A 26,493-nucleotide genomic window follows, 5' to 3' on the forward strand; every position below is an offset into this window, starting at 1 on the left:
ATTCTTCGCTTTCATTCGATAAAGAGCGATTTCTCATGTTTCGAGCCACTTTCCATAATTTTTTCATTGACGTTTCTCGTGACAAACCTCCCACGAAATTTCGCCAATAAGCACGTTTTTTCCCTTTAATCAAGTTTTTAAATTGATTTTCAAGGTCCAAATACGTTTGAAAATTCTCAATGGTTCCACGTTTCCGAAAAGCTTTAATGCGTTCGATTTACTCTGATAAAGCTTGGAACATTGGCTATCCCACCATGGATTGGGAGGCCTTTGACGAATAGTGGAGCCTGGGATGGGTTTCGTTTGAGCGCGAACCGCGCTGTCATTTATCAAACGAGAAATGAAGTTATACTCCTCCAATGGAGGCAAACCATCTCTGGAATTGATGGCTAGAGCAATTGCTTCCGCATATTTTTTCCAGTCAATGTGTCTTGTGAGGTCATATGCCATATTTATAGATTCAGAAGAAATCGAAGAGAAGAAGATTCGATTGGTGGAAATTTTGATTGGCAAGTCACTACCGTTGGGGGTCTGGATTACATTCCACTTGCAGTCTAACGATAGTGAATTCGGGCAAAGCGAGAGGTCAAGAGCACTTGGGTTAGCAGGAGGTTTAGGTTCACGTGTTGTATCCCCAGTGTTCAAACGGCCATATTGAAGCTGTCACAAAGGTCATATATCAACAATGAACTATTGTCGTCGTACTGTTCCCCCCAGGCAGTTCCGTGAGAGTTGAAATCTCCCAAGATCAATCGTGGCTCAGGAAGAAGTGAGCATATGTCAACAAGTTGCTTGCGGCTAACCGCAGCTCTCGGAGGCCAATACAAGCTGACAATACAGAGGTCTTTCCCTCTGATGTTTGCATGACAAGCAACAGCTTCGATCCCTCCAATAGGTGTAAGGTCAATTCGAAAAAATGAGTGGTACTTATTGATCCCCAATAGCACCCCTCCGTATCTGTCATCACGGTCCAAGCGTATAATATTAAAATCGTGGAAAGAGAGATCATCTTGCGAAGAAAGCCAAGTTTCGGACAGAGCAAAAACATCCAAATTGAACTTATGAATTAAAAATTTGAATTATCCAATTTAGGGATAAGACTACAACAATTCCACTGTAAAACAGTGATATCTCCGACCTCTCTATTCAAATTAGACATCAAGAGAGATACTCATTGCAAGGAGGGGCCATTGCTGCAAAATTGGCATTGAGATGACAATGGTTCTGATGGAGTCGGAAACGTTAAAACACATGAAGATTTGATCCACAAGGTCAGTCAACTTTATAAATCTAGATTGGGAAGTTGAACTGGACGGAAAAACAGGGACAGTTGGGGTTTTTGATGTCCCCTCGAGTGCTGGGCCATTCGAAGGTGAATTATTCCCACGGAAACCAGGCGAAACCTGGTTTTGCTTGTCCGCTACACTCGATTTTTTAGGCATGCTAACAGGGGATATAACCGGAGGGGCTAGTCCTTGAACTTTGGGAGTGGTCACATTTTTGCGCCGGGGATTCCCTTGGAAAATGAACGGTGTGCCCCCGTTAGCTGTGTCCGCTTCCATTTCGTCAACGGGCAACGTGGCGAAAACATTTTGTGTGTTGATTGGTTGTTGTTGTTGGGCCAGTGGAGAAGGGCCCTTTAAAATATCCGCAAAAGTGCGTTTCGAGCGTTCCTTCAAAGAGCGCTTCTGTTTCTCCCAGCGACTCTTGTAAGTTTCACAAACTAAGAGCTCGTTTGGGGATCCCCCGCAATATGGACATTTATGCTCAGTCGCACTGCAGGATTTCCCCTCATGTTGCTCTCGACAAGTGGCACAGCGCTCCTTGTTGGCACAATAATCTGAAGTGTGACCAACTGACTTGCATTTTTGGCAAGTCATGGGCTTTGGTACGAAGAGCCGCACAGGCAGTCTCAATTTGCCCACCATGACGTAGTCAGGGAGAGCGGAACCAGCAAAAGTTACTCGAAACGAGCCTGAAGGCGTGAATTTATTTTGACGTAGGACTACGTCTTTCATTTATGTACCAGGGTGTAAGGGCAAAGTTTCGAAAACGAGAGAGTGACGTTGGACTGCAAGGTTCTGAACGTTAATACCTCTTTTCCGGCTGAACGGAGTGATATGATAATCATTTCATTCGAAAGACCAAATGTCCACGAGTTATATGATTGTTAATTTTTGACCCGAAAACTTGTTTCAATAGCTTTAAAATTGCTTAGAAAACATGTTATTGAAACCGTATATAAACTCGTATACGCTCTGGAAATCCATTCAGTTGATGCGGCGATGTGAGATGAGGACAATCGTACTCAGACGCCTATACATTATGGTCTTCTTTTCCAATTCCATTCCTCTTCTGCAGTTGAACCGAACGGATGGGTGTAAAACATTACGCTTCCTTTGCTTTCGTTCACTTCTTCCTCTACTCTCGTACCGTGAGGACTCGTTTCATTAGGACCAAGCCGACAGCTCGTAAATCTACCGGTGATAAGGCACCACGAAAACAGCTCGGAAAAGCGCACCAGCGGCAGGAGGTGTGAAGAAACCACATCGCTACCGACCGGGAACAGTCGCTTTGCGTGAAATTCGTCGCTATCAGAAGTCGATCGAATTGCTGATCCGCAAGCTACCTTTCCAGCGTTGGGTTCGAAACAATTGCCAAGGACTTCAAAACCGACTTGCGTCCAAAGTTTCGTCGTTATGGCACTGCAGGAGGCAAGCGAGGTATATTTAGTCGGCCGCAAAACGCGTCACATCATGCCCAAGGACATCCAGCTGGCCCGTCGTATCCGAGGAGAGCGTGTTATTACCTTAGCATATAATCAACGGCCCTTTTCAGGGAAACCAAATTTGATGGATTAGAGGTCAGAAAAGTTTTTGCAGGCCGAACTGAAAGAAACATTTAGCGAACATCGTGGTATCGATGATAATTCAATACCGATGGGTGCCATTGACTATGGATTTGATAGTGAAGAACACGATATGATATGGTGTGGTGGATATTATATTACATATCGAAGAAATCACATTTATGATAGCAGCGTTATGAAATTATTTATTCACGAATGCTGCAATCGATCGTCGTTATTGGGAAGTTGGAATTGTTGGGAAGGGGGTCTTATTTTTACTATGCAATTCCGAGGAGGAATTGATTTCTTCTCAAGTGTTAATAATCTTGCCCCGGATCAACGATGATTCTAATCCTCGTGACTTGGGGAGTGGGTACTATTTGCGCTGGGTATTGCAATTCTAAGATTTATATGCTTGTTACTTATTTTTTGCCAAGTCAATGTTAGTCCTACGTCACCCTTGCGGTTATATCAAAGATATAACCCACTTCTAGTTGTTAATGAACTTTAAGAGAAAAATACAGCTTTTCGGATGAATTTTCGAACTTTTCGTGTGATACTACCCATCATTTTTTCCCTCTTCTTGGGATACTTTACCTAGTTGGCGGCTGTCCAAAATTTGAACGCCAACCAAAGGGAGTCTTTTGAATTTACCAACTCCTTCTTTTATCATTTCGCACGTCAGACCCGTTTCAGTTACCACCCCGAGATTTCTACGTCATGGGAGGGCACGTAGACATAATACTCTAGGGAGAATCTCTCGTCGATCACAATTGCATTTGCGTGTTTCCGATCACTCACGACAACAAGCAGTTTGTTCGGTCTAACCTTAGAGTTTTCGACCACGGAGGAATAATATCTTGCCAGATCTTTCGAAACCTGAATGACATTGATAGACTTTCCTTTTGGTTTGGGCCGGAAAAAAAACAACCCATGGACCAGCTCCAGGTGCATCGTCTGGATAGACCTTGACACGAGGAGAGGAAACAACTGAGGGGGAGGACGAGGTCGATTGTTGAGCGGGAGCGGGATCAGTAGGGCTGGGAGGCAAGTTCGGGAGTTGAGCGGAAGCGGGAGCGGGAGATTGAGGGGGCGAAGAGGAAAAGTTTGACAGTAGTTTCAATCTCCATTTCAACATGACCTTCTAAATTGCAACCCAGTGCGAATGAGATGAAACGGTGTCCCAATCGAACCGCGTGGCAATCGCTCGGCACAGATGCATCGGTATATCGCACCACAACACGATGATGGAATCGATGACGACCGCGTCCGCCGTGGAGGACTTCTTCCTCACGCTGGTTGTGATTGCTGCTCTCCTCACTCGCGCAATAAAGAGAACCCCGTTAGGGCGAAATAACTTCACCAGCCACGAACTGATAACGGTATAATCTCCACTCTATAATAGACGCGAACAAATTTGCGACCGATGTCTTCGGACTGCGCGAGCTGAATCTGATTTTTCCTTGTTCAGAAAGGAAATTCCTGGTTATTTCCAGGTTTTTCCTGGTGAAAAAAAAATTCCTGGCTATTTCCTGGTTTTCCTGGTTGAGTTGCCACCCTGCATTTCGGAAACGCCTAAATATATCTATCATTCGATATTGATCGATATCCAAATACTGCGTGCAAGCGAATAAGACCTCGAGTGCAAAGGGTTAAAAAATTATCGAAGGACGTCATCAAAAACCAAAAATATGCACAATGTTGTGTGTTTTACGATCTACTTGAGATAATAAACGATTCTGGCTTTATTTATTTTTCTGTTTTTTTGTTTGTTTGCAGCTGTTCAAAAGTTTCACAATATCGTGCATTTATTATGCGAATATACTTCGACTTTCGTTTTATGTCATATTCTATTGAAAAAAAACGTAAACCTTTATCCAATAACGTTTTGTCAATCCTTCGCGATTTATTCATTTATTCAAATAGGGTTTCACACAAACATTCAAACACGCATACACTTTTGTTAGTTCATATTTTTTTGCAAATGTTTGTTACTTGCGAGAAAAAACGTAGCTTAATATTCGTTCAAAATCGTATCCAACTTGTTCCTTTGTCGTTTGATCAATTTTCTCTACAACACGCTTACACGAAGTATTCGCTACCAGTGATCTTACTTTCTTATAAATTATTAGTGCTTACTTTTTTCTTGTTTTTGTTTCTTTCTATAGATAGATCCACATGTTTATACGTGTTCTACTAATAAACATTACTCTAAATTCAGCATAAAATCGCTACCACAACTCATTCTACAAAATAGACTAAATTTAGCCTTCTCTATTCTCTTTTTTCCCTTCCTTAGCCAATCAATTGAAACAAATCAATACAGAAATAGTAAATAATCCCGTTTCTGTGCGCACTCTCTCGGTCTCGCACAATTGTCTAACAAACGTCTCTCCCTGCAGCTCCTGCTGATGTCCTCTTAACATACCAAATGGGTAAAAACTGAGTAAAGTGGCTTCAAATGTAGATAAGTAATAATAAACAACAGCTTTCATACATACCAACACGCGTCAATCCGAAAAAAAATGAGATTTTTCAAAGGTTTTCACCTCGAAAACTATTAGTTAAAAATGACAAAAATGATCTCCATACCCTACCCTCTCCATATTGTTCGCATCTTTTTCTTGTTCGTGATAAAATCAATTCATTCATACCCATGAAACTGTTGTTCCCAGAATAAGAACGTATAACAACCGATATCTTGCGAATCACGCTAATGAAACGTTCATCAATAACTGGGATTGACTGGCTGTATTTTTGTTCTTTATAACGCTGGTTATGGTTTCGGCTCGTTGGTTGTATTCTATTTTAAATCATTTTCAGTATGTTGTTGATTTTGCTATACATGGATGATGTGTATCGCTCTACCTGCCATCTACGGTTACGCTTTTGCAGAATGTATTCTTCACTTGTGTATTTTGAACTTACTTCATTTATTGTTGTGAAAAAGAAAATGATAATTCTTTTTGAAGAAAACGTTAATTCAAAAACTATATATATGGTTGCCCTCAAAACGTCTCGTCTCTTTTGCTTATTCCACATCACAAATTCACACATTCACCTTACTCATCCTGCATCTCCTCTGGCAGTTCGTGTGGATTGATCATTCCAGGCACCGTCATCAGAAGTCTTCTCTTCTCCTCCTGTGCTTTCTTCAACTCATTCTCTCGTTCCTCGAGATACAGATCGGAGTCATCATCACCAGTTACCTCCTGTGAAAATCAGCTCAGTCAAAGATATATCACATTTTTCATGTCCAGCCATAATCCAATTACCTTAATCTGAATCAGGAAATCCCTTAAATGCTCCTTAAATGCATGCACATCCTGGTCAAGATTGAACAGCCCGGTGACGAAGATCTTGATCTGATTGTCGGTTAGATGACTGAAGGCGGACTTGAGCAGCGTCGCCACGTATTCCTGGATGTTCAGCACGTTGTCCGACGACGGCCCAAGACTGACGGTAATCCTGCCGGCTTCGACGATCGAGAACATATACGCCAGAATGGTGGCATGATTCTGCAGACTTGCCGTGTGCGAGGTGTCCGTCACCACCGAAAAGATCTGCATCAGGATGTCCGTGAAGTACGTCTGATAGAAGCTTTGGGCGGCCTGTGTATGCTGCTCGAGGTTTTGCAGCATCTATTGAAATGGAAAATGGTGTTAAAATGCAGCACACATTATGGAAGGGTTTTGCTATTGACTGAACATTTTTCTCATACGCAATCGAACTCGGACACACTGACAAGCAAAATTTAGAAGAAACTATATGAGGAAAAAACAACGGGAAGCTACCCATTGGAAGTATATACAAACAGAGTTTATTGTTTTGTAACAAAATATTATTTATGTAGAATAATAATTGAGGGGCACGCGGCAAAATGGAGTCAGCTGCATTTTTTTAAATTTCGCGAGTTTTTACAGCTACGTAAGTAAAAAAACGGCTCGGATCAAAAAGCATAGCGGAAAATCTGTTTGGAGCACTCCTAGCGGAGCTACGAGGCACTTTGCAGTTGCCTCCTCCAACGTCGCGGTGCAAAAAGAGACGGTTTTTTTTGCGATTTACTCGAAGTTTTAAAAAATGCAGCTGACTGCATTTTGCCGCGAGTCCCTCAATTGTTCCACGTTCTGACAAAAGTTGAGTTAAGAGTAAAATCATGCACACTATAACATCCGAAACAATGAGCAAAATAGCGAAACACACACAAACCCACACTCTGTCCTTTGTTTTTTCATCTCCTCGTCTACACTCTTACACGCACGATCTGACGGCCTTCTAAATCTCGAATGGAACTAATGTTCCCTGCATTCACAACATAGTATTACTTGCGTCGTTTTTCAATTAGTACTTAACTGAGATTTCTATGCCAAATAACAGGCATTGAATGTGGCAATCTCGAAAATATGCGTCGGAAGAAGTTTCTTTGGCGAGAGAAAACTCCAACCAGGGCACGAATCGAGTCCGAGACATCCGGCATGGCGTAGTTAAGGGAAAATCCTCACATTATTTAAACTGAAACCTTTGGTAATGAGGTGATAATTAGGCCCATAAGGGCAGGGGTGTTGTCTAGCTAACCACTAGCAGGAACTCAATTTTGAGCAGAAATAAATAAAGGGTTCGATAATGTGAAAAGTAAAAAGACTAAAATCGAAAATGAACCAAAACACGTATAAGAAAAGCATAAGTGAGAGACATGAGTACCAACATAATGACACAAAATCTAGTCTGGTGGATACCAGCCTTATTGATACTTATACGCACTGTCAGCATAAGCCGCAATCGCCCATTCTCAGAATATCGGATTGCGCTTTATCCTGGCAGGATCGCCATGACAGTGCGCATACGTATCAATAAGGCTGGTATCCACCACAGACCCTAATTAATAATTTTTGAAATTTATGTTCTAGTTAGAAATTTTAAACGATTAATTTTTAATAGTTATAAAATGATATAAAGGATGTGGAGTGGATACCTATACTATGTATGTATCATAGATGCGAGTATGTTACGTTCTAAATATATAATGAGTTATCGTTATTTCAATACTTGTAGTGTTTCTTTACTGTATGTCGTTTTATAATATTTTTCCATATATATAACAACTATTATCATAATAACCTATATTGTCCACCACACAAGAATCGAATATATGTAACCCGTGTAAATTCGAAAATCACGATACTTTTCGAACAGACTTCATTATACGTCGCACCTACTCTGTATCGAACTTCATTCGCGACGGCGCAGAGTCGTCTTTCTTTGCTTAATAGCGATGGATTACAGCTATTACAGCCATCCTCATTAGGGGCTTTGACCCTCTGCTCTGGTTCTCAATAGTTTCAAGTTCTTTTTCGGACATGGACAAATCTAAAATGGAAATGACCACCGTTATGAAAAAATGAAAACAATACGGATCTAACATTCTGCAATAAGGAACAAAGCTGCCAATTTTGCTCATTTATATAAATGAAAATGATTTGGTGCCGGATGTCACGATTTAGCTCGAAAACGGATCAATGGATTTGACGAGTCTGTGTAATGTTTATATGCCAAAAAAGTAATGAAAATCAATCAGGAAGTTGGAGAAATATATAAAATTAAACGTAGTTATTGAGCAAATTTTTCTCAAGCATATAAATGAAAATGATTTGGTGTTCATACGTCACGATGTAATTCGAGAACGAGATTATTCTTAAGACGCGTCCACATTACGCCAATCGGCCTTGGCCGCCCGGTAAAGCCAACTAAATGTGACGACATTGTGCTTCGTGTGTTCGTGACGGCTTCGTGCATCCGATGGCGCTTCGGCTTCGTGAACCCGATGGGGCGTCCACACTACATAACGAACCGAATATGCCGCCTGGTACAGACCGATCGGCATCATTCGGCATAATGTGGACGCACCTTTAGATTTGATGCGTTTTGGTTTACGTCGGGTTTCTATACTTTGTAAATCACTTGTACTTTGCTTTGGAAATCAAAAGCATTTAGGAAAACTCAGGAAATCCAATCGGGAAGTTGAAAAAACATATAAAATAAGAATTTCGTTTATCTATATAAATAAAAATGATTTGGTGTCCGCATGGATCTAACTGGAGAACGGATAAATGAATTTGAATGATTGTTTTTAGCCTTGATGCGTCAGGTTTATGTGCCAAAAAAAAGCTATGGAAAACAATCGGGAACTTGAAAAAACATTTAGAATTATTTTTTTTCATATAGCGAATGTTGTTCACATTGGATTTTGCAGTCTACTGATTTACTGCTATTATCGACCTACTGTCTCAAATTACGTTTTGTTATGAAATTCGAAGAATGGGGTCTTTATCAATTTTAAGGTCGTGGATTTACCGAATATCCTTTCACTTCAATACCGGGACACTAAGGTATGATGAAGTTTGAATCACTGTTTATTTTATAGTTACGGTCGTAGTAGGCGTATCTGAAATCTTCTGAGAGCAAAAAAAAGTTTTGCAGGATGTAAGTCGATAGAAGAAATGTCATTTTGGACACCCACATTTAACTGGTAAAGTACTAAAATCGCAAAATCGCTATTCGCTAGCCAAATCGACCGTGTATGTTGTGCTGGAACGTTCCCGTGAACGTGTAACTGTTGTTCGAATAGATCAGAGAATGCGTTTGAAGGCTCTGAAGAATGCTCCGCTCCCAGGCCTGAATTTCTATAAGGCCATTACCAGATGAGATGTCCCAAACAAATTTCAGTTCTTTTTCGCTGATAAATTTGTCAGGAAATTCTTGATTTCGCATTTGCAGCTGTGGAGAGAAAACCATGGTTCTCGTCACAAACAAGCCAATGAACTCGAAAATGTATCTGCAGAAAGAGTGGAGTAGTGCTTTAGTGGTATCAAGACAATTGGGTCGAATGCATTGAAAAAGACCTCAATCCTCCCAATTGCCCCCAAATCCGTTCAAATGAAAAATAGTGGAACCAAATAGCCGCTGAGGTTGACCATCAATGGAGTACAAAACTTTAATCGAGGGTATGCGAGGAAAAGTGCTAAAATTAATTAAAACTTTGTAGGACTAATTTTCTCAATATTTTTTTCTGAAAAGAATAATGAACCTGTGTTTTGATATAAAAACATGTTTTGTACTTTTCGTATCTAAATAAATCAAGCTTTGCATGTTCATGAATCTGTTAACAGTTACGTAGAAAAAATGACCTGGGTTGCAGGGTTACCAACCATATCTACAGAATAATCTGTGTTTGTACAGATTTTTCAGTCTTTTTGAAACCAAGAATCTGCAGATACAGATTACAGATTTTTCAAAATAACTATCCAATCTTAATTATGACTTTTTTTTTAATCCCATTTATCTATTTAAGGCTCATTAGCATTTTAGCTGTAACAGAGCCGAATTTTAATCGTGTACATGTCACATGGTTATCATATCTATAATTAGCACATTACACAGTTGCCATTCGCCAGTATTCCTTCTATACCATTACACATGGTACATTCACGGAGTAGCCATTTAAGCGTAAGAGTTATTCTTTCTGTTCTTCCATTATCCAGTTGGACCACCGGACAGCGGAGACAGTTGATTGATCATTGTTGAGTTATTTATAGAACAGTAGCAGGCAGAGCAGAGCAGTTGTATAGATGAATCGATTTTATTTCGACCGTGGATCGATCTCCATCGCTGATGATTGTTGCGTGGACGTAGCTATTCTGTAACAACACAAAGATGGTCAATGAGGGCCCTGAGTTTTGAACTCACGATCGATCGCTTACTAAGCGAACGCGCAACCAATGTGGCTACGGAGACCCCCAATTATGGCTTGATCACAATAATATTTTTTCCCAACTCACCAATTTTATTCATATAGGATTCGAATCTGTCTGAATGAAAGTCATTTTGGCATTCATGTGTAACTTGTAATACTGCTTTCTCATGTTCAATGATACACCAACGATACTAAAGCTAAGATTAAGCTTCAAAATTGTATATATAAAGATTTTGAAGCATAATCAACGTTTTTCCCTCATCATCACAAGAGAACGGCTGATCAGATTTGGGTCGTCTATATATTGTTGTTTGTCTCCACTCAAATTAGAATGATACAATGCTTTGAAGAATATTTAAAAAAAGGAAAATAGAAAAAAAAAGTGCTACGCATTTGTGCTGCAGTGAAAAGTAAAATCGAAAAAAATGATTACGCATTTGTTCTACAATGATAAGTTTGACCGATTGGAGTTATTTATTCAATTGGAATTAATTTTGACGACATTCATATTTATGTTTCGCCATTTTATAATTTTTTTTTGATTTTCAGGTGGAAAATGAAAATGAATCGCCAAAATGTAAATATTGTCCGATTTGAGCTGAGATCCCTCCGTAGATCAATGGTACGATGAGAAAAATTGTTTTTTTTTGAAAATTTTGAAGAAAAGAGGGCAATTTGAAACTCTCGAGCTTGGTAATCTGATAGAGTTAATTGCAAATTATAGATTGATATTTATTTTCTATTAAAGAATTTTAGACTTCAAAATTCATTCGTGTCTAGCAGTGACAAATGCCAATTGAAAGATTGATCAATTAATTTTCTGGAAGTCAAGCCACGAGCGTTCGCTTTCTGAAAGATTCACGTTCAGATGTATTCATATCAAAAAATCAATTTTGGGCAGCACAAAGTTAGCCGGGTCAGCTAAATGAACTTATAAATTTAACGCTTTGCGGTGGTCTTTAATTTCGACATGTATGTAGTACTGGTCGCAATTATTTTTACTTGAAGAAGCAGTGATGTACAACTTTGTAAGATGAACAAGATTCCTTTATTCTCGAAGCTTCTGATAAGTATTTACTAAAAAATGTTTTTATGTTTATGATTAGAAAATATTTGCTATAATTCTTTTTCGCGTGATATCTGTCGCATGTATCACCGAAATAATTAGTTTGTCGTCTTTTATCTTCCTGTTTGAACATACAAAACAATGCTCTTTCCATCTATACAGTGTCGCAATACATGGAGTTTTCCATTAATCCTTTCCCAAAGCATGGATGATAACTTTTGTTTATACTGAGTACCGTTATCTATTATACATAGTAACACCGTTTTGGTTCGTGAATAAGTTCACAAGATATCAAAATTCGTTTAGAAAAGTGTGACTGATGCATTGTTGCATAAATTATAATATTAGTACAGGTCGGACTCGATTATATATGATTCGATTATGTACAGTTCGACAAAAATTAATAATTTTTTATTTTTCAAATATGACTTAGCGAAAATGAAATACGTCAACGTTAAAGTGATAGTTAATCGGCTATTACGAATACAAGGAAGTAAAAATCGTGATTTTGGTACATTTTAGTTGAAGATTCACCAGGAATTGTTTAAAATGAGATTGCAGCGAAAATAAAAAGATAGAAGTAGGGTGTAAAAGAACATATTGTGGAGAGGTAAAGTGCTTCAATTTGGCTGATAGAAACATTCAAGTTTATGGTATAGTTTATGGATAAAATTTATGGTAACACCTTAAAAACCACAAACTTTGAAGACTTTCACTTCTAAAATGTTACTTAAATCCACTGATTTGAAAGTTTCACAACTGTATCCTGTATAAAATTTTCTCATCTTTTAAATGGAAGCTACTGTCCTACGCGTAATTTTAGAATTGGCAGTTGAAGGCAAACAGAGCCCGAAACAGAGAAAAAGTTGAATAGCTCTGTCATTGTTGGAATTCGAACATATACGTAGAAGAATTTTTATCATCAAATATGATCGTCTATCACCTCTTGAAAGAATTCAGATTTTTTATATGATAAAAGTATTTTATGACTTTAAAGGGATGAATCAAAAATTAAATTCTTCTTTTTTTAATCAAAAAAACAAAAAATATATGAATTAAAAACAAATAGATTTTTTTAACTCGATTATATGCAGAATTCGATTATATACAGTGAAAAGAAATCGAAGATTGTATATATAATCGAGTCCGCGCTGTATACTTCTTTGCTGTGGTGGCTGAGAGCAGACAAATGACCGCAAAGAGTTGATACAGATTTCGATACAGATTTTCTGAGAAAAAACACACATAAAAAGATTTTTTGAGACCAAAAACACAGATTTTATTATGGCAACCCTGCTGGGTTGGTGAAGTTCTACCGTACCGGCCATATTTTCTTAGATATTGCTTCCTCAGATTACTATTGGTTCCGGTCCATTGCGGCCTTTTCTGAAGAACAGCTTCGATCTTATGAACAATCAAAGATTGGTTTGATGACTGAATCGCATCAAAACAACTAGACTTCTACCAGTGAGGAATCCGTGCATTGCTTGAAAAATGAGTTCTGGCTTCCGAAGGAGCTTACTTTGAATAAAATAGCAATACATTTTATGTTTCAAACGAATGCGTTTATAAAAAAACGTACTTGTACCCTTAATATACAAACACTAACCTGAATTTACAAGAAAATTCCGGCATTACTGGATTTACAATGACAGTTTTGTGCAATTGTAGACCGACACTCCAGGCCCATTAGTTATTCAAAGGCATATCGAAAAACTTTCAATTCAAAAATATCTGTGCAATTGAATCCAATGCCTATATCCATATTAATTGTGAATTTACAAGGACTCTCTTTACTAGATCTTTAGATCTGGTAACAGTTGTTGATGCGATTTCTCTCCAGACAGCTGAGCAAACCCAAGCTTCATTAGTTATTTATTTTGAACTTGAGATAGACTGTACAATTCGTAGTTGCTCTCCGTGACGCTCTTATCAACGCTTCATCAAAGAAAATTTCATCCCCACAATGGTGTGCGGTGCTGTTAAGTATTAACCCATTGATGATCAAGCTGTAAAAATTATTTTTCTGACGAAAGCCAACGGTGTAAATTTGATTATTGGCGCTAAAGAAACCCCATTTTCCCCATCTTCCATTTTTTGGAAAATGAAAAAAAAAATCGTCAAGCAAAAATATTGGCCAAAACCAGTGAAAGGTTCAATCCAATGTTTTTCTTCTACATCACAATGTGTGTTCATTTATCAAACTAATACTGTAGAAAACTTTACAAATTTGTGTATTTCATGAGGTTTTCTTATTTGTTAGGTTATATTAGGTCATGTACCTTCCGCACATACTCGCTTTGAACCGAATTTATTGCTCAATAAAGTTATACAAATTTAAACGAAATTGATGGTAAGTGATAGCTAATAAATTAAGCTATCATTCGACGCAAAAATATGGTAATGTTGCCTTCCAAAGCCATGAAAAAATATGAAAGTAGCTGTTCGATTTTTTGAAAACTTGATGCTATCTGGGTTAATAAAAGCATTTTAGGTTGTAGTTTTTTGGGGTTGAAAGTGACGAACTTCTGGAACAAATTTTGGAAACAATAATTTAAAAAAATTGTCGATTTATCCATGCATCAGCAGATCCTCGATAGTACACTAAAGCGATGTATCTTTGAAGCCTTGCCTGTTTTCATTCAATAAGAAAACACCCAGTCCCCCAAAAATACACATAATTGTTGATTTAGAACTTATGAAAAAATACGGACAAGTGGGGTACAGACCAAACGCTCTGAACAAAGACATGATGCAATACTCTTTTCGAGTTTAAGCTCGTCTGTGAGTCTACCAAAACATTTCTAATCGATTCCAGAATGTGAACTTGTGTTAGTAGATGAAATAAATACACAACTTCCGTTAGTGAGTGATAATTTTCAATTCTGAAAATTCAACCAAATTAGGCACTCATTCTCACTCATCCTCACACAGTAAAGTCGGTAAAATCAAACATCGATACACACATTCGCTCTATCAATCCACCAACTATTATCATTTTCATGCTCACCCATCGCTAGATCCAAGAGGACTGCAGTTCTTCGCGTCATGTTTTGGATAATCATTCGCTCTTGTCATCATTACGCTTAACATCAAACTCGCATCCTTCTCACATACAAGTTTGCCAAGTCGCCAACAACGTTCACACAAAATGTTTGAAAGCACTGCTGTAGCGGAAATGACAGCAACGTTCTCTTTTTTAAATTGCACTCCTGTGGACTAAAAGGGATAACATTGAACATACTTCCACTCAAGCCATTTTTCCCCAGACCATTATACACACGGTACAACCTAACATGGGCTCATATACATACATAAAAAAGAAATTTAAACCGACGGAAACCCTGGAAACACTTACCTGCATCAGAATGTTCAATCCGGTGTCAGCGACATTCCGCATCGTGTGTTTGAAGGCCCAGACTATTGAATCGAAAACCAGCTTGAACTGATTAGACGGAATGCTCAGGAAAGCCTTGAAACAATGCGTGTTCACCGCCTGCAGCAGCTCGTAGAAGTTGGTTCGATGCTGCGGATAGTCCTCAAAGTTCTTATTGATCATGTCGAGAGTGCAATCGAAGACGGCGTCGAAGATTTTCGGAATTTCCGGCGTTATTACCGCCTGCAGCTTGTTCACGATCGATGCCATAGTGCTCAACACCAGCGGCTCGCGGGCATTCGGTACCTTGGTGCGCTGTGAAGATGAATTTACACAATTATTTACTTTCTGGCAACATATCGAATCGTATCCGTACCTGATAATCGAATAATACAGTTTCCAACAGTGGCGGAATGAAGTTCTCCATCACCATTTGTGAGTCGTTCGATTTGGACACCCACTCCGAGATGAGGGTCAGTGTTTCCTTCTTCACGACGTGCATTGCTTTGATGAGCGGTTGATTGTTGATCGCCAGACCATTGAGTGCAATCGCTTGCGTGATGTTTTCCGACATAATTTTGTACACGTTCAACATGTCGAGATAAATTCTGCCCAGCTGAGAAACATATGCGTGACCTAGCGCTTTGCAAGCCCGCACGTTTGTTTTCAGTATGCTGCCGAGTTGTTTCACCGCTGCCATATCTTTCAGGATGTCCACATTTTTGGTGGCTTGCGAAATGATTTCATCCCACACCTAATTGATGAAAAAGCACATTAATAATAGGGTCATGAAAGGACAAGGGTCATTTACCTGGTTTGGTAGCATCATATACTTTTCGATTAAACTATTCTGCTGAACCTGATCGACCTGGGCGGAAATCATATAACCGACGGCTTCGTAAAAAGTGTGAACCTAAAAAATATCATATGAAAATTTTTGCACAACAGTACAAAAATTTTAAATCCCTTTCGGTATACCTGTTGTGGCTGTAAATCACAGATAATCGAACTCATGGTGGCAAGAATTTCTTCGATGAACGTACATGACTCGTTTGGTTGCAATTGGACAAAGTGACGTCTGCATTTGAGGGCAATCTTGATGAACGTATCACATGCCATATCTTGGACACCGTCATGCGTTTCGTGCATAAACTCAAACAATTTATTTACAACCGTCTTCAAGAACTTCCAGTGGGCTCGCAGAAATCGTGGATACTGACCCACCACATACATGATGTTCGATGCAATAATAGCTTTGTTGTCTTTGCCTGTAAATCAAATCAATATAAGTGTCAAATTAAATTTGATTGATGCGGTTTTATAATTTTGTAGCTCTTACCCTTTTTGTGTTCGCAGAGCCCGAGCAGTTCCTTGATCACAGTGACCAAAAACCGCTTCTCGTCGTCTTCGAAGAAGGCACCGGAGATGGATCCGATTGCCCAACAAAGTGTGTTCAAGTTTTTCCACGTGAACTCGGTACCGTTGACCTGATGACACAGCTTCTCCGTCATGATACGCTCAGTATCAGCGTAATCCAGATGGGTCAGATAGACAAGAGTTTCACGCATGTTCTTATACAGATTAATACTATTCGTGTCTTTCATGAACTCACGAACAACTTCGCCGTTTTCGTTCTCAACAACGAGTACTTCCTCGGGTTTGGCCATCCGTGAGATCATAATGTATCGCACCTTGGACAGAATCTTTGAGTAGAAGGTACGACGCTGGCTGGAGCTGTAAGATTCTTTGTACAACTCGGAGGCAAGACTGTTCCAGTACTCTAGACAAATTTTGAAAATTTCCACATCCTCTACCTCCGAGATCATAACCAAATAGCCAAGAGCTTTTAGAACAGTGTCCATTGTTTCCCTTTTTTCTACCAGGGAGGAATGCATCCGCAGGAAGGTACACAAGAACATTGCCAAATTTTGTACAAAACACTGTTCGTCATCGGAACCGTTCATGTAAATCTGGTTCATGTTGGTACGGGCCGGTATCATGCTGTCGAATTGTTCCATTGTCTGTTTGAACATTGCTACGAAAATGTGTCCGTAATTCGCCAATTGCAGACCCGCTATTTCCGAAAGACATTTCAGCGTGATGTTCCGGAACATCGGTATCGTCAGGAAGCGGCAGACCAACATGTCGATCAGCTTTGTCTCAAAAATGTATCCGAGAGGAATCCAATTTAAAAACTTCAACAGTGTTTCCAATGTAGCGGAGATCAACGGTGCATTCAATGAATTTTCCAACACGAACTGACACAGGGTGAAAACCTGAGAGAATTCGGAGCACATTGTATCCTTCAGATGTTTTGCCTTGGTCTGTGTTATCTGACCCGAACAGAAGTCAAACACTTCTTCGCTCAACAATTTCAAAATGATCATATTGTTCTGGCAGAGCGTTTCGTTCGTTTTGGAGGCCCCCACAATGTCGCTGATGAAAGTTTCCCAATTGTTTGGCCATTCGCGCTTTAGGATCTGCACTAAAATAATGTTCAGTTTGTTCAGATAAACTTTGTTCGTTTCCATCACCGAAGGATCCTGGGATGTTTTGATGATCAATCCGACCACATACTTCTTGATGCCCTCGCATTGGTTCCGGGGCAAAATTTTCCAGCGGGTCTTGATGACCTCTTCGAGGATTTGCAAAGCGTAGAATTTAGTCTGTTGATTTTGTGAAAACTCCAGAATACTATCCACTCTTGTCCAGGCATCCGGATGTTCCTTCAGCGTAGTCAAAACACTTTGAGCTAACCTCAGCTGCTCACCGGTACTGCTGTACAAACAGTCCACTACGCTGTCCAGAAGACCAATGTCCAGCTTTTGTGAGAAGTCCAACAGTTTGTTGGCTTCCTCCATACGAACCATTACCATCGACATCTTGTCACTAGAGCCACAATAACCGGCTCCCCGCACCAACTCGTGTCGTTACAAGCTAGACGGTAAGTATAAAATACTAGAATTACAATCGATTCCGTAGGACACTGTTTCACACGCTTCTTTCAATTTTGACTTGTCGCATTCGCTCGTAATCTTCCGCGCGCTCGTTTAAACAACCCTCGCACCACTCGCACGCTCGCAGACGTTGTTTGATTGATGGTTTTCGTAGCTTACATGGAACGTTGTCCAGCCCAGCACTTCCCAAGGGAGGGGCGTCGATAGGTGAACGCAAAGTACTTTCCACGAACCGCACACGATGATTCCTTCCCCCAGATTGTATCCCAACAGAAACAGAATTTATCTCAAGAATACTCAAAACTTCATTCACTCTCTCTCACAATCGCACTCTCGATCCTAGCACACGGTGATGTCGCACTTCCGCGTCGTCTTCCTCCTCGGCGGTATCTATAAGAATGATTGATTCCACCACTGATTCTGCTGGTACCGTAGTCGTTGTTTTGTCGCTTTTCCGCACTGCTTCTGGATGTAAGTTAAACCTCGGATACCACAAACGCATCAACATTCAACAATCCTGTCGGAAAGGGAAATCGAAATGAAAAGAAAATATTTATTCAATATGAGTATTCGATCGAGCATTCCTATTATTTATGTATTTTCTACTCTAATGAACATATTTTATGGTAAAGAACATTAGGTACGTCTCAGAGAGACCGGAACTAGAATCATCCCATACGATGTGGGCCTGTGGAGGGCGTCCTCTGCAGTATTTTCTGCCATTACCGCATTTACGGGTTACTAGTACAGTGGGCCTTCTTTACTGCGCAACTCATTGAACTTTTATCAACGAACCAAACAAACAAAACTTTCGGGATCCGACAGCCTCTATTGGCAGAAAAAAACTATCATAGAGATTGACTCTATGAGTTTAGAAGAGAATGGTGTACTGAGTGACGCACTTGCATATGTTCATCAACGAAGAGTAACAACACAACACAACGACCCAACCTAAATTTTCCTATTGCTCGTACAAGTCAGGATATTTGGTATATGAAGACCAACAATCATCGAAAATTTCGAAGAAAGTGAGTTCTTGTTTAACCTTGGGAAAAGACACGAAACTTGTGAGTCTTGGAAAGCCACATTGGTTGCGCGTTTGCTTACTAAGCGATCGATCGTAAGTTCAAAACTCAGGGCACTCAATAGACCATCTTTGTGTTGTTATGAAATAACTACGTCCACGCAACAATCATTATGCAAGCTCTGCTTGCAACCAGAAAAAATCATCGGACTGTTATGCTATTAATAACACAACCAGTGTTGTAAACGGTCGACATTTCTCTCAACCATCACATACCGCCCCTGCTCAAGAGTTACGGCTCAATATGTATTGCGAATGTAACCAAGAATGCATTGCTCGGTTCTAACAGTCACATCAGAAATAAACACACAGCCGTAAACACGACTATCAATTGAACGTTTATATGTTTTCTCTTTCTGTCGACCGTACCCAGAAGAGCGATGAAAATATGCTATTTCCATTCTACCATTCGTGCTCATAACCATCCCTCAATTCCGGCTAATATGACTGTAGTTTTAATGTCATTTGACATTAAAACTGCAGTGGTGTGCATTCTTTTTCTCCCTTTATTCTGCATTCAAGCGTAGCTGCACATATACATCCACCTGCTCACTCACACATCCATACACGATGGATGGTATTCAGACGGATTGCTATATCAAAGCAACCGTCGAACTCTCCCCTATCAAGTGCGAATGTGTTGAATGAACGTTTTCAGCGGTGAGCGTTCCCCGTGAACACTGTTGTTTAATTACGGGGCGATGGATATCTAATGTATAGGATGAAAAAAAGCCGAAATGTCATATGACATTTTTAGTTCGACGGTTGTTTGACTGTTCATTTCATGATGTTCATTAATGACACAGCACATACGTCTTCATGAACAGTCATACGATGGTGACCATTAGCAACACTGAACACAACAATGATCTATCGACTGTCTCCGCTGTCCGGTCTGCTGAACAATGGAAGAACAGAAGGAATGCTCTTACGCCCAAATGGCTACTACTGTGTAATTTACCACCCGGCTCAGTTACAGCTGAATTGCTACTTGAAACCAAATTCTTGGTTTCGGAATCTGTATTGGGAAAACAATACCGGTTTGCAAAAATGCAAGCGAGTACAAAGATACCCGCAGCTCGCACCTATTTTGTAATGCCGATTTCCGCAGGCTTCGTGATTTTGAAGTCTGTGATAGGGAAACAATCGAATTTGCAGAAACGCAAACGAGTACAAAACTTCCCGCTGCTTGCATCTAATTTGCTATGCCGATTTTCACAGGTTCCATGGTTTTGAAGTCTGTGTTAGGGAAACATTCCAATTTCCAGATACGCAAGCGAGTACAAAAGTGCCCGCAGCTTAAATCTATTTTGCAATGCCAATTTCCCCTGGCTCCATGGTTTTGAAGTCTGTGTTGGGGAAACATCAATTCATTCCAGCGATCGTACCTCAATCGTTGCGCAATCTTAACTGAGTTGATTTCTGAGCGGCACTCGCTTATATACCGATTGGTGTGATTTCAATAGCCTGTTTTGAAAGCAATTTTAGGACTATTAAAACAAGTTTTTGGATCAAAATGTAACAAGCATATAACGCGTAGACATTTTATATTTCGAATGAAGTGTTTATCATACTATTTCGTTCAGTTGTTTAGGAGCTATCAACGCTCAAAATCTCGTTCTCCGGCGTAACGCTTTCGTTCTCGAAACTTTGAATATACACCCCAGTATAGAAATGAAAGACGTAGTCGTGCGTCAAAAAAAGAAAGAAATCCAAGGTGTACATGAACTAATCAAGCAAATGGAGTCAAACTTGGCATATAAAGGTTTTAGGGATCGATAAACGTTTCTATGTTGATTTGATACTACTCCTTCCTCTCTAAGGGGAGGCTATCAAACAAATGAAACACAAATTTCTGTATACTCTAGAACCAATCATGCAAATCGAGCCAAATTTGGCATGTGGAGGTTTCTGTGCTCCCTTGGCCGAGTGGTTAGCGTCATAACTAACATGTCGGGTGTTCGGGTTCGATTCCCGTTCTGGTCGGGGGAATTTTTCGTCAAAGAAATTTCCTCCGACTGTGGCACTGTGATCACGCGTATTCTAGAGCTTGCCACTCAGAATGCATTCAGGGCGTGTTATTTGGCATAGAAATCTCAACTAAGTACTAATAAAAATGACGCAAGTAATAATACGTTGAGACGGCGAAGGAACGTTAGTGCCATTGAAGAAGAAGAAGGTTTCTGGGTACGAGAAATGATGTTTACTACCTCCTGTGAAATGGAGAGAGGATCCCGTGAAAATAATACACATTTCAACCAAACATGACAATTGGAAAACTCTGAAGGAAAATGGTAAAAATAGGAGAATTCAATTCGCATGTGTTCTACAATTACATAGTGACAAGCGTTGTTAGTCGATTTGATGTTTGCGCTAACGAAATTGATAGATTTTAATATGATGATTCGCATTCCTATATCGTCTTCTATTTATATCATTAAAAATGGATCGTTGAATGTGTTGATAAGAGCAAAACTCGAGAGAGGAATTGTCCGATTTAGGGATGTCTTTATTCTATAATATTTTCTGTATCAAACATTTATTCCATGTAACGGAGAAACATGTTAGTTGCAAAGTGGTTGAAAAATCTTGAACTAGAATTGTGTCTGAAAATAATATTATATTATAATGACGAGTTCAGGTAGAAGTATTAGGAGTTTTATAGTTAAAGATAATTTTAAAGAGTAGATTAGAAGATCAATCAATGAACAGTTCTGCGATTAGACCCATAATCGTGCGCTTAGTAAAAAACGTGAATGTGATGACGATAAATTTTACGCAAGACAACGATTATTTTGGGCGGGACGAAGTTGGCCGGATCAGCTAGTTGGATATAATGCATAAGATCATTACCGGACTATTATTTGATTTAGTCATTTTTGTCACCGGATTGAACGTATTTATATATTATTCGTTTTTATATTCCTAGAAATCCTTCAATATCATCTTTCGTACCCCAAATAAATGCAAATAAAGTCTGAAAAATAAAAAATGGCAACATTACAGAGAAGTTCAACTTTCGGTCTGTGACACCGTGCGCGAGTATACTAGACGAGGACAAAACTGGACACTTGAGCATCCTAAATCTCCCATCCGTTGGACCATCCACAGAAATGAACAGTGATTGAATGGAACCTGGGAATCTAGTAATTTGTGGGAGATCCATCATGATTATGCATGGATTCCATACCATTTGATAATGGTATTCCATACTATACAACATAATCTCCTTGAAGATACTAAATACAAAATTATTGCACTCATAGTTACGTGCATCAGTTCCGACTAAATTCCAGACGTATGGCACAGTCGGATTTCATGGGATCGTTGTGAGCTGAATTCTGGGCATATACCGGTCGTTGAATTTCTAAAATTTTGTGGTATGTATGGTAGTATAAAATATGAAATGGATTATATTGTTGAATTATCGCAGATAAAAAATTGAATTCGAGAATTAGATTGGAGGTTGGAGAAAATATTTCTACAGGAATGCGCAAGCTAAAATATAAGGGAAAAGTCAAATTATAACGCTCTGAATATATTTCACCCTTTCGCTACGAGCGTCGTCTATAGACATCAGGGTAATACTGCACACATCGATCACACCAGCGCGATATGCATACTTTTCGGCGCAGTTCTCCGTTCAGCGGTAGCAGTTCGACGGAGCACACAGCCGTAGACAAAGGGTTAAAGCTGCCAATACAGTATCGGCTGCTAAAAGACGTGTTTGAATTTCCTAACCGGTCCGATTCTCGCCAACAGGCAAGAACTTCTTCGGAATCATACCGGTCCTCTGGCGGACTGGGTATGGTTGAATAGATGAGTTGTCTTATAGATAACATGTTTTATTGGGGTTTCAAAAATGTAACAAAAATTTGCATTAGAAGGCAGATGATGTATTACTAGTTATAGAATTATGAGAACATCGTTCAATCGTAATATCTTTCATGATGTTTTATTTGATGAACTACTCTATATTATTATCCGATGGTCAACGTCAGAACCACCGAAATCCACGCACAATTTTACAACAAATAATGTGAAAATCTATAAAGAGAAAAGATAAACAACTGAATTGAAGATAAATTCTTTGAAAGCCTGGAACTTTATTCATCAACATGAAAATTCGGGTGTTCTACACATTTCTCCAATGATGCCGCTCTTTTCTCACCTCTACTCGCATCACAATCCACGGACATACACCACGATAGGCTTGTGTGGTAGTTTTGTTACAGCTTATATGCTGATTCGGATTCCATGAACTACTAACTCTGATGGTATGCGTCATCACTCGTGGTAAACAGAAACGAAAAATAATCCTTCAGAGATATCTTGAATGCATTTCAAATTTGTCTTTTTGGTATAGAAAATAAACTGAATAATACTCCGGCACAAAGGAAAATATGAACCATTAGGAGAATGAACAGCCATCTTACATGCGAAAATTCGCAATGAGACAAAATTGACCTTCTTCCATTCTCTAACAATCGATGGAGCAGCTGTTAGACCTATCACATAACAATACTGCTACTCAGTCAGTCAGTCATGCAGACAGCTCGTTCTCATATACAAAGGTGAAACGGAAAAGTAAAAACAGCTAGAGCATAATAACGAGAGGAAGATCACTTCGACTCACCACCGAATAGTTCACAGTGTCTCACATATTTCTCACTTCGTATAACTTCATGCTCTCATCTAATGACGAACAGAATATGTTTGTATCCGTACTTTCTTGCACTACTAATCACTCAATTTATTTTCAATCTAAATTGGGCAGATGCTGTCATAAAATACCTGTACAAACACGATTTTGAATGAAGGAAGAAACATTGAGCAAACAATAGTACCAGCATTAGGAAAAAGATACAATCTGTAATTCGATATCATCCCTATGCAGATGTAGCTGCGCATCATAAATTAGTAATAAACTATCTTTTGCAGAATGTATTTCGTCCTAAGCATACACGTTCTCTAAATCACATAATTTAAGTGTTTTCCATATCCTTGTGCTGATGCATTGGAACCTAACAAGCGAGTCGAATTCCATCAATTTGAGAAAACGCAGTAAAACAATCGAAGGACCTTAACCATAGCAAAGAGACACAGTCGAGGTCTGGCAGCACTGTACTAGTTCGTTGTATGGGAAATGACCTAACCTACATTAGCGCAGGCAAACTTTTATGAAACATCCATCGAACGGTCGATGGTGAGCTGCGAGGAGGCGAATGTGAGCCCATAGCAGCGAAAAGAACCAGGAGCAGAAAAACGTCAAAAGGACGCAATTACGTATTACATGCCCCGATATCCAGACAAACCGCTGGTCGACCCAATGTTTCACCGATTGGAATTCCGTTTAATACAACAGCCCCTTTCCACTAATCCGCCAGTGCTTGTTTATGGTAAAATTCCACACCCGCGAAGAAAATCCGAATGAGACCAGACATTGAACCAGCAGCAGTAGCACATTTTCCAAAATCATTTTTTCACGCCATCTGCGCATCCATTCGGTTGTATTCCACTAGCCGCTTATACCCCACCACTTATTCTTCACACTAAACACATTTTTCAGCATTTTAAAATCGAATTTTTTCGTTAATTTCAAAAGAAATTTTCTTACTTTTTCAATCGTGACAAAGTCAACAAGAACGCATTCACTCACACATTGCAATCGTTCACTTCTAGTTCACATTACTCGATCGCGCTGGCTTGCTCTTGCCGTTCGCTTGTACGCACAAGTTTTGCTGCTCGACAGAAACTGCGAAGTTCTCTGATGGCTATTAAGAATCAATATAACTACGGTCGCTAGGTGTGTCCAGCTGAGCGAAATGGAAACCTTCAGTTCGAAATTGCTATCCTTCTCTGGCACGTTTTGTATACGGAGTCAATGACGTCTGGTAATCCGAAAATACATACACATGAAAATAAATGAGGCACTTGGTTGGAAGAAATGTATTGTTATGAAGCCATTTTCAGCGCGAAAAATATCAAGGTTAATATAAATGCACTCAGAGGCGTCAAGTGATTTAGTTGAGGTACAGCAAATCAAAATCTTAATACACGAATAAAATCATACATGAAATAAACGGATGATACCACAGTGAATTTCATCTAATTGAACATTCAGCTAATTCTACTTTGTGCAAGTTTTTACAACACGATACATTTTTAGGATTGTTTTCAACCGTTTTACTATATTATGTATTTTACACACTTTTATAATGGTTATATGTTAGAGAAAACTCGAACTATCACAACTGATATGGCAGATTTGTGTGATTTTGACGTAGGACTACTTTACTGAATTCTATAGGGTATCTACGAAGTCTTTCTACTCTACGAAATGGAAAACGGGGCATGTAATGAAAATTTATGAAATTCTTAAGGCATAATATGCGAAGTGTATTATGTATGTTACGATATATGTTACAATATATACTACTAAACAGAAACAGTGTGGATATTAAAACAAGTAAAGAAATCGATTTTTTCGAAATATTATTCAATACTCGCATTTGCACTTTTTTTTGCATACAATTCGGGCATTTGCCTACATGGCATGGTTCTTCTCTTCATTCATTCTTTTTGAGTCTTTTTGATATGCGTATTACGAATTCTACGTAAATCCGATCGAGTTTAAAAAAAATCGGATTCCGGAATATATGGTGAGTGAGCTATCTGTCGGGTCAACACTCGAATAAGAAACACTTATTTTCAGCAATTACTTCCATCTATGGCTTTATTATTCAGCACACCAAATATTCCTCTCACTTTCATTCACGTCTCTCTCTTTGCTCATATACTCCCACATCGTACACTCTAATTTCAGTACTATCTCTTACTCGAGGGAAAAACCCTACACTATTAAAAAGGATGGTCTTTGTCTGTTGTTTGTCATTACTTTTTTTAACAAATTCCTATAGATAGAAATCGCTTTTAGCACCTTGTCAGACCCTTTTAGATTATTTCACAGCTACAGATGAAACTTGTTCAACTTTTGATGAGACTCTGAAATAAATTATTATAATGACCGAGATTCAAACTCATGACCTTTGCATCGATAATCCACCATGGGACAATTTGCTCCGTTAGATGACTTGAAAATGTAAATGTAGATTACATTCTATCTTACTACTACATTCGCTTGCAAATACTCATTTCAGAAGTCCATTAAGTGTTGTACAAAAGCTGCTTTGCAGTTGGAGAAACGTTCTCAGAACGTTTCTCTGGCATAATATACATGTAAATATCAATGGTTGAACAAAAGCTTCAAAGCTATAAATTATTTTTTATATAACGTATAGTTCAACATATCGTCCTATTAAACACTCAATGCTATTGATTGACCATTATTCAACTAACTAGTTTCATTACAGCTACCTTACAAACAATCATTAGTTGTTTTGAAACCAGTC

At 39.1% G+C, this 26,493-nt stretch overlaps 1 protein-coding gene across 2 annotated transcripts; it reads right to left on the reverse strand.

Moving 5' to 3' along the window:
- Positions 1-4,549: 4,549 nt before the first annotated feature.
- LOC129776056 (exportin-1) lies at positions 4,550-24,856 on the reverse strand. 2 transcript variants are annotated; one of them, XM_055781439.1, is made up of 9 exons: positions 24,699-24,856; positions 18,157-18,514; positions 16,380-17,977; positions 16,019-16,308; positions 15,852-15,953; positions 15,417-15,794; positions 15,023-15,355; positions 6,124-6,489; positions 4,550-6,060 (listed from the first exon to the last, which is right to left on the reverse strand). In XM_055781439.1, the coding sequence occupies exons 3-9, from the start codon at positions 17,920-17,922 to the stop codon at positions 5,911-5,913; spliced, it is 3,162 nt and encodes a 1,053-aa protein (XP_055637414.1). In that variant the 5' UTR covers positions 17,923-17,977; positions 18,157-18,514; positions 24,699-24,856; the 3' UTR covers positions 4,550-5,910. The 2 variants fall into 2 exon arrangements, with proteins under 2 accessions (XP_055637414.1, XP_055637415.1); XM_055781440.1 differs by lacking the exon at positions 4,550-6,060 and adding an exon at positions 14,675-14,883 and having other exon boundaries at positions 6,266-6,489; positions 16,380-18,514.
- Positions 24,857-26,493: the final 1,637 nt, after the last annotated feature.

The sequence above is a fragment of the Toxorhynchites rutilus genome, chromosome 3, assembly GCF_029784135.1.
Source record: "Toxorhynchites rutilus septentrionalis strain SRP chromosome 3, ASM2978413v1, whole genome shotgun sequence".
NCBI classification, from domain to species: Eukaryota; Metazoa; Arthropoda; class Insecta; order Diptera; family Culicidae; genus Toxorhynchites; species Toxorhynchites rutilus.

Bases quoted from the DNA above. Each gene is read 5' to 3' on its own strand.
- LOC129776056 (XM_055781439.1), bottom strand. From the start codon at position 17,922: ATGTCGATGGTAATGGTTCGTATGGAGGAAGCCAACAAACTGTTGGAC. The intron at 15,954-16,018 runs GTATACCGAAAG...GATATTTTTTAG, and splicing joins GTGATTTACAGCCACAACAG to GTTCACACTTTTTACGAAGC. The intron at 6,490-15,022 runs GTAAGTGTTTCC...CCATTTCAATAG, and splicing joins GATTGAACATTCTGATGCAG to ATGCTGCAAAACCTCGAGCA.